The sequence below is a fragment of the Natrix helvetica genome (genome assembly GCF_964273705.1).
Source record: "Natrix helvetica genome assembly, chromosome: 5".
Lineage (NCBI taxonomy): Eukaryota > Metazoa > Chordata > Lepidosauria > Squamata > Natricidae > Natrix > Natrix helvetica.
The window spans coordinates 89,909,874-89,921,775 of record NC_138551.1 but is presented as its reverse complement, the minus strand read 5'-3'; the positions used below and the strand labels follow the sequence as shown (position 1 = coordinate 89,921,775).

General features: G+C 40.1%; 1 protein-coding gene across 1 annotated transcript; it reads right to left on the bottom strand.

Moving 5' to 3' along the window:
* Positions 1–54: 54 nt before the first annotated feature.
* AIFM2 (AIF family member 2) lies at positions 55–10,593 on the bottom strand. The gene is made up of 9 exons (XM_081953735.1): positions 10,307–10,593; positions 9,134–9,328; positions 8,435–8,550; positions 8,236–8,355; positions 6,717–6,809; positions 3,623–3,731; positions 2,453–2,605; positions 1,426–1,626; positions 55–781 (listed from the first exon to the last, which is right to left on the bottom strand). Exons 2-9 carry the CDS (start codon positions 9,306–9,308, stop codon positions 627–629), a joined length of 1,122 nt encoding a protein of 373 aa, XP_081809861.1. The 5' UTR covers positions 9,309–9,328; positions 10,307–10,593; the 3' UTR covers positions 55–626.
* Positions 10,594–11,902: the final 1,309 nt, after the last annotated feature.

Here is an 11,902-nt window from a genome sequence, read left to right as displayed (position 1 = left end):
TTCAACATTGCAATTAGTGTTTACCAAAGGAAGGGGGAGCTCTGCGACACTGACTTTGGTCTCTTCAACTTTACTAGTACAAGCAAATATTAGAGAATCTGGCATGAATAAATGATGGAGAAGAAAGAACTGAAGGGAAGGAAAGAAGAAAAGAATTAAATACTATTTTACAGAATACTGGTTTAGCATAGGGAGTCCCCTTAATAGAATATTCAGTGCTAGTTACAGTTCTACTTTTTTCTCAACCTTAAGGGCACTGGTATTTTTTCCCCATCATTAACTCTTTTCCCATAAGCATTTGAATTAAAGTGCTAAAGAACATTTAAGAGTGCTTATACAGGCCATAGCACACCAGTATGTGTGCACTGTATAGATATATCTGGATAATGAAGTCTTCCATTCAAAATTTAATTGAGATCAATTTTATAAAATCCATGTTATCTGGTTAACATACAAACCAACTCCAAAGTCTAATGTAAAATACTGTTTCTGCCAAGATCTACTGATACAATCTAGGTTTTATGCTTAGTTTCCTAAAGGTAATTATGATTTAAAAGGGCAAAATACACACTTCTAATTCATCACAGGTACCATCAGTTCTGTTTTTGTTTATGGCAGTTCCATTCCTAGGATGGCATATGCTGATGCATCTTCTTCCAACTTTTTGAGATGAAAAGATCTTTACTTTTGAGAACAGTCACTAAAAGATGTCCTACGTAGTATTCACAGATTTGTCCCACTCCATCATTACTTCCCAGGGAGATCAGGAAGGTAAGCGATCCTAAAGAGGAAACACAAGATTATTTACAAAAGAAACAAAACTTACCTGACTCGGCATCTGAACTCGCCAGAGTATATTTGGCTATAGTAACTCAGTTTCCACAGTTGGAAAGCTTGTGTGGACTTCTTTAAAAAGAATTAGGCTTGATTGATAATTTTCATGAGGTTGCCAAGATATTAGACTAAAGCACCAACAGTACTTCTATTAGCTTTAGTGTTTGTACTAATTATTTTAATTTTCTCTTTAGCATCTTAGGAGGTATTTAGGGGGGGGGGGTGTTTGTTGCTTTTTTAAAAATTGCTACATGCTATTTATAATTGAGTATTTCAGTAAATAGCAGTGCTGTTCTATAAATACTGAGTAAAACTCTGTAGAGTATGCTAATCCATGCCAACAATTGGTTTACGTATTGATTATTCCATGTTCCAATACAAAATCCATCCTGATTAGGAAACCGATTGAAAAAAATATTGTACAAAACAACAACACAAGAGTGTACCAGATCTAATTATCTCTCTGCGGTGCAAGCTTCAAAGTACTATTACAATTGGATTTAGGTTTAGATACGGGGAAATACTTGTGTTGCATTTTAGTTAAGCATGTACACTTCACAAAGGCACAAAATATGTAATTCATAGTCTGACCTGGTTTATAGGTTTTCAGAGGCTTTTGGGTCAGGCTGTTGATAATATTGGTCACCACAACATTTGCATGGAGCTGAGCATGATATGCCATCTTTGGTTCTTTCACATCTGAGCAGTCACCAATGGCATAGATGTTGTCATATCCCACAACCTGAAGGTAGTCATTCACTTTCAAAGCACCATCATTTGCCAGCTGGTCTCCTAAGCATGGACACAATGAATCATCCATGAATGTCAAAGGCTAGCAAAAAGCTACATGTACTGGTATTGTACGGGTCATCGTTCTTTTGATTTTATAGTATTAAAAAATACCCTATTTGTATTCCAAACAAGAGGGAGTCTGAGATACACATAAAATGGTTATGGCGGTTATTTTCTGTTTGCCTACTTTATTCAGTGGAAGTCTCAATTTTGAAAAATGGATTGGATCATGAATCACAATCACAGCAAATCTATTTAAACCAAGATCACTATGCTCTTTCTATACCCTATCAACATACATACATACACTGAAGTAAATGCTTTTAATTGTATCCTGCTTTTTATTATTTTTACATATAACTCAAGGCAGCATATTCAATATCTTCCTCCTCCTAGTTTATCCACAACAACCCTGTAATGTGGATTGAAGTGGAGAGAATGGCCCAAAGTCAGCCAGCTGACTAAAGCAGGACTTGAACTCCTGGTCTCTTGCTTTCCTGCTTGGTGCCTTAACCACGTCACCAAACTGGCTCTTAAACCTTAGTGCATTTAACACCAAGCTGAGTGCATATAATATTGCCATGTCATACATACTGTATCTGTGATGAAGAAAGGTATTTTATTTATTTCATGAAAGAGCCAACCCTGTGAATAATCTTCCAACTGCTCATTTTAAAAGGTTGCAGTATTAAAGTTAAAGATAGTCAGTCATTTAAAAAAAATAGTGAAATATTGATAAAGAATGAGAACTAGGATTTGAAATAGAATGTGGAACCTGCAATAATTAATAATTTGTAGACAGAATAAGGGTAATCTATTAACTTACTGAATGCGCTGCTGTATGCTGAAGAGTTTATTTTTATTCCAGTGCACTGAATGACCAGATCAGCAGTAACCTCTGTACCTTTATCAGTCTTCACCATCATGTTCTCCTTGAATTGGTTTAAAGGCAGCATTTGGAGATTAGAAACTTTCTCATCTATTAGGAGAAACAAAAAGCAGACACTGCATTTCCCTGAACTGCAATCGACATAAATACATGCCAATTGCCAAACACCTGAATTTTGATCACGTGACCGTGGAAATCTGCAACAGTCCTAAGTATGGAAAAATGGTCATTAAGTCACATTATAATGCTATTGTAACTTTGAACAGTCACCAAGGGAACTGTTGTAAGTCAAGGACCACCTGTACAGCCACATCCCTTATTTGATCTTCCTGATGTATCATCAGAGAGGGGATAAATGTCATGAAATTGGAGAAAGGGGAAACTGAAAGTTCTACGGCCTTTCTAACTTACAATACTTTACCTAGGAAAAAAAATCAACGTAAAGCCAGTTTTACTAGGACATCTAATGACTATAATTATTGAAATTCAACAGGGAAAAAGTATTCAGAGCATGTGTAAGCATGAACATCATAGCTGTTGCCACTCCTTAAAGAACTTGCATCTCTTCCTATGCACACACAATGGAACTGCCAATGGGTCTTTAACATCTAACATGTACAGGCCAGTTTCAAAGAGATATTTTTCATCATGCGGAAACATTACAAGTCTATAAACTTACAAATCTATAAAATGTACAGCAGCAAAAGCTGTACTCCTTTTCCTAATATTGCACTTGTGTATTTTAACAAAGAAACTAAACACACTACTGTCATTACATTTGACTAAGGTGTACCTTACTTTGAATTTGGTCATCATACCCAAATGCAACAGGTCTTATAAGAAACAGCCTTAGTTTGAGGTCTAGAAATATCCAGATCCTACCTCAAGTAGACAATAACATGGAAACGATATTGTTTGTATGCCACGTGTCTTTTATATGTCTTTAGGCTCAAAGCATTTATTTTCTTTCTACTCTCACCAAGGTATTTAAAATAGAATTTTTAAAATGTCAAATAAATCTGCCTCTAATTCCTGGTAATCTGTCAGTGATATGTTCTTTGGGTTAAATAGAGACCAAATACCAAAACAAAAAACAAAATTTGATACCCAACAAGAGATCCACTCCCTCCTCTGTAAGAGTCTCCTTCACTGACTCCCTGACTCTGGGAAGAAGTCCGTCATCTGCCAATGCCATTTTTGAATGAATAAGTGTGACCTGAGGACATAAATATTGATATGTTCAGTTGGCGAAAGTTATTTAGCAAACATCCCTTGCCATATTGCAAGATTATTGTAGATCAGGGGTGCCCAACCTTGGCAACTTTAAAACTTGTGGATTTCAACTTCCAGAATTCCCCAGCCAGCCATGTAGATACTTTTTTTTGCCACTTAAAGCCATGTAATTTTCCAGATGTCGTGTGAGAAGACTAGTGCTTTTCTGAACCTACATTCAGATGTCCATCAAATTCTGCAACATTTTGGTAAAGAGATGAAGCTTAAACGTTACAGGCTAGAAATTCCAATAGTCAAAAAGACAATGGATTGGATGTTTCCTGCCTTACATGATAAGCTGTATTTAGGTCCCTTTATAATTCAGTTACTCACAGGAATCACACTAATAATTAGCAAATTTCCTGGACCGCAAGAAAAATGGATATGAGCACTCATTCACATCTTAGCCTCCAGTCCTACAATTTTTTTCACTTGAAAGTAAGTCTGGTAGAACTCTCCTAAAATATGGGGAGCTATCATGTTTCCCTGAAAATAAGACCTCTCTGGATAATAAGTTTAATCAGGCTTTTGAGCGCATGTGCTAAAATAAGCCCTCCCCACAAATATATTGCTACACAGCAGCAGCCATGAGGTGACCACGCTTGCCGCCTCCTGCACCTCAACAATAATAAAGCCTTCCTGAAAATAAGGCCAAGTTCTTATTTTTGGAGGGGGGGGGTGTCAAAAGAAAATAAGAGCTTGTCTTATTTTTGGGGAAACGCGGTATATTTTTTAAGACTTCTCTCTTGGGTGGCATGCTGAAGACCATGATCAGTCATGCTCATAGTCCAAAACTAGAAGCAAACCAAAAGTAAAAAAGTAATTTAAAAAAAAGAGAATGTAGCTAGAACACATGAAATAATTATTGTTATTCCTACATTGACCAGATGTTTCCAAAACGTCTGAAAATAAGCAAGAAAGTTCTGACAACATTGCAAACGATGTCTTTGCTATTGTTACCAAATATTTTTGGCTAATAATGAAGAGAAATTGTTGCATACAAACACCTGAAGAATAGTGTGTATATATCAAGCCAGAAATTTGAAAGGAAAAAGAGTTCACAGAAAATGTATCAATTCCAAAACAAAGTACAGATATAGCATTCACAAGGTTTAAGTACAAACCAGCCTTGAGTTTGGATTTTGTCAACTACTTTATCCTAGTCTTTACTGATCCCTCTTTTCAGGTGGCTTGCTACTTGAAAAAAATGGCAATACAATTGGCTGTCAGTGTTTGGTAAATAAATAATGAGATGGTGTTGAACTACAGTAAGAGGGTAGGAAGAAAGCCGCCTCACTTTTCACTCCCACCTTTGGGAATATACTCCCCATCCCAGAAAAGAAGCAGCACCCATCCCACTCTCCTGGCCTTTTGGAAGAGTTTGGAGACTGGGCTCTGTTGAATTACATGGGGCTCCATACAGAACTTTGGGGTTGCTACCATCTTGAAGAACTCTCTACCACCTAGAATCCTGGATCCAGTTTTGGTCACCACACTATAACAAATGATGTGGAGACTCTAGAAAGAGTGCAGAGAAGAGCAACCAGGATGATTAGGGGACTGGATGCTGGAGGCTAAAAAGTATGAAGAACGGTTACAGGAACTGGGCATTGGCTAGTCTAGTGAAGAGAAGGCGAGAAATGATAGTCTTCCAATATTTGAGGGGCTGCCACAAAGAGGAAGGGGTCAAGCTACTCTCCAAAGGACCTGTAAGCCAGACAAGGAATGATGGATGGAAACTAAACAAGGAGAGATTCTACCTGGAAATAAGGAGGAACTTTCTGACACTGAGAACAATCAACCAATGGAACAGAAGTTGACTTCAGAAGTTGTGGGAGCTTCATCACTGGAAGCTTTCAAGAAGAGACTGGACTGTATCTGTCAGAAATGGTGTAGGCAGGGTCTCCTGGTTGGACAGAGGGTTGGACTAGATGACCTACAAGGTACTTGCTAGTAGCCTCCCACCGTCCAGTACGAACCCACAGAGTTGGCTTCCTCAGGGTGCCGTCGGCCAGACAGTGTCGGCTGGTGACCCCCAGGGGGAGAGACTTCTCTGTGGGAGCGCCTTCCCTCTGGAATGAGCTGCCCCCGGAGCTTCGCATAATCCCTGACCTCCGGTCCTTCCGACGCGCCCTAAAAAGTTGGCTTTTCCAGCAAGCCGGCCTGGCCTGTTAATTTTAACTCATTTTAAATGTATTGTCTTTTAAATTCGGTTTGTTTTTTGGGATATGGATTTAGTCTTTTTTTTACTTTTGGGATGTGTGTTTTTTAATGTTGTACGCCGCCCTGAGTCCTTTTGGAGAAGGGCGGCATATAAATCCAAACAAACAAACAAACAATACTTTCCAACTCTGTTAATCCCTTTTTAACTTCAAGTATTGTATTCTTGTCTTAGCTACCTCCTATTGAAATACAACTTTTATAGAACTTTTATGTTTTGAACTATATACCGCCCAGACTTGCTCTGTGAATGAAATGGGTGGACTCCAATTTGATGTACAGATAAATAAAACTACACTCCTCTAACCTAAAAAAGCCAAAATGGATCAGACAACACAGCTCCCCCACCCCTCCAGCTTGCTCCCGTATCTTCTTCCCAAACCTTTGAAGCTCTGATAAGGCGTTTACACCCCATGCAGTTCAAATGTAAAGATGAATTTAGCCTCCACAGAGATTCCCAGACAAGCACACTTGTAAATCAAATTACAGTTTCTAAGGTTTTATAAAAGCGAAGCCTTAGAAACAGAATTGATATAATTCATACTTATGTATGATTTGGCAATATCTCAAAAACAGATCCCACCTAATCTCTTTTTTGGTCAACTCAAGAGTTTGTAGCTGTTCATTTAGTCTCTGTTGACTCTGGTTAAGGCATTTTTACTTTCAAAACAATAACGTAGTGACTGAGTGACTGGATATTACTTCGTACCTCTTTGTTAGGATATGTCGTCTTAACCTCCGCAGCCATTTCAACCCCAGCAGAACCACCACCTACGATGACCACCCGCTCAGCTTTTTCCACCTGTTAGGACCCAAATGAACAGAAAACAAAACAAGATGGAATCATACTGTTCAGGATTCAATTACTTTATATCAGGCGTCTCCAACCTTGGCAACTTTAAGCCTGGTGGACTTCAACTCCCAGAATTCCCTTTGCTAGCTGGAGAATTCTGGGAGTTGAAGTCCACCAGGCTTAAAGTTGCCAAGATTGGAGACCCCTGCTTTTAGATAACACATGGCTTCAGAGAGGTTATTTCAACAGGAATCCTCAACCAAATTATCCAAAATTCCCAAGGCAAACAGATATGTCTAACCTGCTCTTTCTCACAAATTTGAACTGCAAGCATTATGCTCTTCTTTATACAAACACGCCAGTGTGTGTGTGTGTGTGTGTGTGTGTGTGTGTGTGTTGCATTAGATTAGACCTGTCTCTGTGTAGTCGCATTTACAGCTTGACTGTCTTGTGGTTCAAATTGACAATAGTCACACTGGAGATATAGCAGAATTGATATGTTGGATAATATTTCATCCTGTCTGTCAGTAATAAAATTGGTCTTCCTCACTTCCACACACCAAGGTGGCATCTTCAGCATGAATGAAGTATACTGAAACGATATAAACCTATATGTACTCACACAGAATAAAATCTCAGTGATTTCAGTGCATCTTACAAAGATTACTGTCAGCTGCAAACAACCAGAGCCACACATGAAGAACAAAAGTCAGTAACTCTATTAGCAATTAATCAGCAGATTTCCCATACAACTGATATGTTTTATGTCACCTTCATTCATTATAGTAATGCTCCCACTTGAAAAAAAATCCTATTTGTAGTCCTTTTTCTGGATGCCACTAAAAAGGCTCTTTTGAGAAAATGAAAGAATATTTTATAAACCGAAGGGGAAAATTGGAAAATTTCCAAGTGAGGTGGCCAAAAGTCCAATTAAATTTCTTATAATAGTAGCAGTAATAATATTACTAACTAGCCAATAACCCAGTGTTGCCCGGGTATTTATTTATAGGGAGAAAATGTCCAGACAAACCTTATTTCTAAAGTTGGATTTTCCCCCTTACCAGAGGAATATTGTGAAGCTGTTACCATGGCAACTCCACTGCACTGCACAGTAGAAGTCATTTTATGGCAGTACAGTAGAATCCATTTTAAGGCACAACAGGCTGTATCTTAACAGAACACAGCCCCCGAATGGTTTTAGGGGGTCTTACCCCCACAGTATTTGTTTCCAGTATGTCATCTGTGTCCTAAGTTTGGTTGAAATTGCTTGAGGCATTCCAGAGTTATGCTGGAACATATGCTGCAAACAATTTATTGGAATGAATAACAGGCAGTATATAAATACCATAAACCATCCACAGATGATCCCTACCAAGAAATTTACTAATACACACTTCACAGGAAAACAAAAGTAACTTCTACCAATCATAGCTACCTCCTTGACTATGTTCTCATAAGCCTGAATAGCCATCTCCATATTAATAAGTTCATTAAATTTCCCAGGAAAAGGCCCTTCACTCCCGGTGGCCAGGATCAGGTGAGAAAATGAAAGCACCTAAGAAAGAATAATAGAATGAAGTCGCCGTTGTTGTGTCCTCTTTCACAATTAACATGTTTCATTTAGAGGCACTCACTTTACCATCGTTCAGTAGGACCTGATGTTTCTCCAGATCAATCCCGACTACTTTGCCCTGCTGGAAACGTTCTTTGAAGGTCTCCGAGAAAGAGATAAAGGTTTTTTTGGCAAACCCTACAAAATTATGCATAGAAAATTGAATCGATTAATTGTACATAAAGAGCATGAAGTCAGGAACCTACAGAAAACTTTTAACACATCTAAAGTCTACAGGTTCTCAAATTTTCATATCATAAGCCTCATCAATTAATGTCTGGAAATAACAAACAATGTTAATGAGAAATGAATCAGCATTATTTGCACATTTATGTTAAGCTTTCAAGACATAAATAAAATCAGAGTGAATGATTAACTTGTCCCACCTAATTAACTTTTTCTGAGTCCTATTACTAGTATAAGTATTCTCATTTGAGAACCACTGGTCCAATCTACACAAACCTTTTGCTACTTTAATTTGCCTTGGTACTTCATGTTTCCCCCAGTGTTGGACTGCCATCAAATCTATCCCATGAACCCGGAGATTACCCAACTGTTCCTAAAACAAACTTTTCAGCACCTGGGGTCTTCCAGATCTCTGGGATTACAAATATATTAGAGTCAAAGAAGGTTATAATTCAATATATCAAGGTTAGACAATGCTGAATAGTGGGAAATACAGCTCAAAAGAAACGAAGGAAATCCCAACATGAAAAGTTACCACTCTGTACAGAAGCCCGCAGAGCAGCCACATTGTGGTGGAAGGAATCTCTCATGTCCACCAGGACGAAGTGGATCCCCCAATCCTGCAGCAGGAGAGCAGCTTCCATCCCTCCGAAGCCGCCTCCAACTATGACCACGTGGACAGAATCATCCACAGAGAGCTTCGATCCCATCCCGAATCACACAGCAGCGACTGAAGGAGAAGGAAAGAGACTGAGATGGGGGTCATTGCTTACACGCGCCTTCTAGCTAATCTAGCCATTGGCTGAGTTTACTCCTGCAAGAACCACAGAATGGACTCCAACATGAGGTTCACCCTCCAACATGAGGTTTGGGGTGTGGGGTTCTGGGTGTGACACCAAACCAACCAATCAGCCAACCAACCAATCAAACCAACCAACCAGAGGTGAGTTGCTCCCGGTTTGGCCCAGTTCGGCCAAACTGAAAGTGGCGGTGGTGACAGGCTCCACCCACCCACCCAAGAGCGTGCGTGCATACACATGAGCAAACTGATAGTAAAACTGGTAGAAACCCACCTCTGCAACCAACCAACCCAACCCAACCAACCCAACCAACGAATCAACCAACCAAACCAACCAACTAACCAATCAAGCAAACCAACCAACCAATCAAGCAAACCAACCAACCAAACTAACCAATCAACCAAACCAACCAACCAAACCAAGCAATCAGTCAACCAAACTAACCAATCAAACCAACCAATCAACCAAACCAACCAATCAACCAAACCAACCAACCAACCAAACCAAGCAATCAGTCAACCAAACTAACCAATCAAACCAACCAACTAATCAACCAAACCAACCAACCAATCAACCAAACCAACCAACCAATCAAACCAACCAAACCAAGCAACCAAAACAACCAACCAACCAAACCAACGATGGTTTACTGAAGAAACTAGAGCAGAGGAAGCCATAGACCATGGCATGGGTCAAGCCAGGATTTTGCACAACCATGATGGTATGGCTCTCTTAGACTGACCCTCCACCTTGTGGTTTGGGAGTTGGGCTATGGGTAGAACACCAAACCAAGCCATGGGGGTTTCCCGAAGCAACTGGAGCGGAGAGGCATGCAATACTATGCCGTGGATGATCGGACCACGAGCTTTTCTCCACATCGCAAGGTAGTTGGGGCTCCTAAATCAAACCTGCTTCCCAGCTCCGTCGCGTTTTCTCTCCGCCGCTCAGGATGCTCTGCGGGAAGGAAAGCGCGCTTCTCCCCCGCGATCTTCCGCTGGAGAAACGAGAGAAAAGCTGCCTTGCAAAAAAAAAGAAAAGAAAAGAAAAAAAAAGAAACGCGCAGGGCACTTTCCGGAGTTCTCGCTTTACCCCAGTGCGGACCAAGGGAGGCCAAACCGCTCCACGAGAGGAGCTTCCGGGAATGACTCGCGGAAAATTGGAGCGGCTGATCATTTTTTAGCCGCCAAGCAACGGACTTTGTTATGTAGTATCTTGTGGTGCTGATGGCGCAACCGGTCCTTCCTCTCTTCCTTTTCAGCGCTGCTCTGCCATCTAGCGGACCTTTGGTGTAGCGCAGCCCCCAGTTGAAGCGAAACGTCCAGGATTTTCCCAGGAATTCGTCGGGCGTTTCTCTATTATCCCTGGTGAGCGCCTCAAGACTTTCAGTCTAGATCAGAGGTCTTCGAACTTGGCAACTTTAAGACTTGTGGACTTCAACTCCCAGAATTCTCCAGCCAGCAGAGCCAGCATATTCTGGGAGTTGAAGTCCACAATAAGACTTGTGCCAAATTGCCAAGTTTGAAGACCCCTGGTCTAGATGCAGAGAATATGAGTTGTCCGCAGACATGCGAATAATACGGAGAAAGGTCAGAATACAGCTATATAACTCTGTGAATGTATTCTCATCTTTGGGATAATTTTATTCTAATTATTACATCGGAGGCAGGCAGTGCTAGAGGCAAAAGATAGAGAGGCCTGGGATTTAGTTCTAACATGATCCTGTTTAAAATGTTGGGGTTGCCACAAAGAAGAGGGAGTCAAACTATTCTCCAAGGCACCTGAGGGTAGAACAAGAAGCAATGGGTGGAAACTAATCAAGGAGAGAAGCAACTTAGAACTGAGGAGAAATTTCCTGACAGTTAGAACAATTAACCAGTGGAAGAGCTTGCCTCCAGAAGTTGTGAATGCCCCAACACTGGAAGTCTTTAAGAAGATGTTGGATAGCCATTTGTCTGAAGTGGTATAGGGTTTCCTGCCTAGGCAGGGGGTTGGACTAGAAGACCTCCAAGGTCCCTTCCAACTCTACTATTGTATTGTATTGTATTGTATTGTAAAACGCACGGAGCTTTCCCGGGAGTTAAAAATAATAACAATTTCCCATGCAGAACCATCATATTCTGTACAAATCCACTGAACTGTTTTAGCTTTCTCACTAAGGAAGATGTGTTTTGCCATGTCACTGAGAAAATATGCGTTGATGGCTCTCTTTTTTTTTCATTTGTTTCTGGAGAGATGGACAGCTCTAACAACATGTTCTTGTATGTAGAGATTAAATAACATTTAGATACAAAAAGTCAAAAACTCTGGAGCCATCATTCTATCTAGAATGGTGTTTCTCAGCCTCAACTGTGTTGAGTTCAACGGCCAGAATTTCTCAGCCAGTCTCTGGAAGGAAATGCAGTAACATTGAATTGTATGGAAGAGGGAATCAGGAATTATCTAGGAAAAGTCCAAGAGCCATTCTACTAGTTTATAAATATGGTCATCTGCATTACACTATGCAC

Coding starts and splice junctions, on each gene's coding strand:
- AIFM2 (XM_081953735.1), bottom strand. CDS start 9,308: ATGGGATCGAAGCTCTCTGTGGATGATTCTGTCCACGTGGTCATAGTT. Junction 1,627..2,452: donor AGCATACAGCAGCGCATTCA/GTAAGTTAATAG, acceptor GTCCATGCTTAG/GAGACCAGCTGGCAAATGAT. Junction 782..1,425: donor TCTGAAAACCTATAAACCAG/GTCAGACTATGA, acceptor TTTCCTCTTTAG/GATCGCTTACCTTCCTGATC.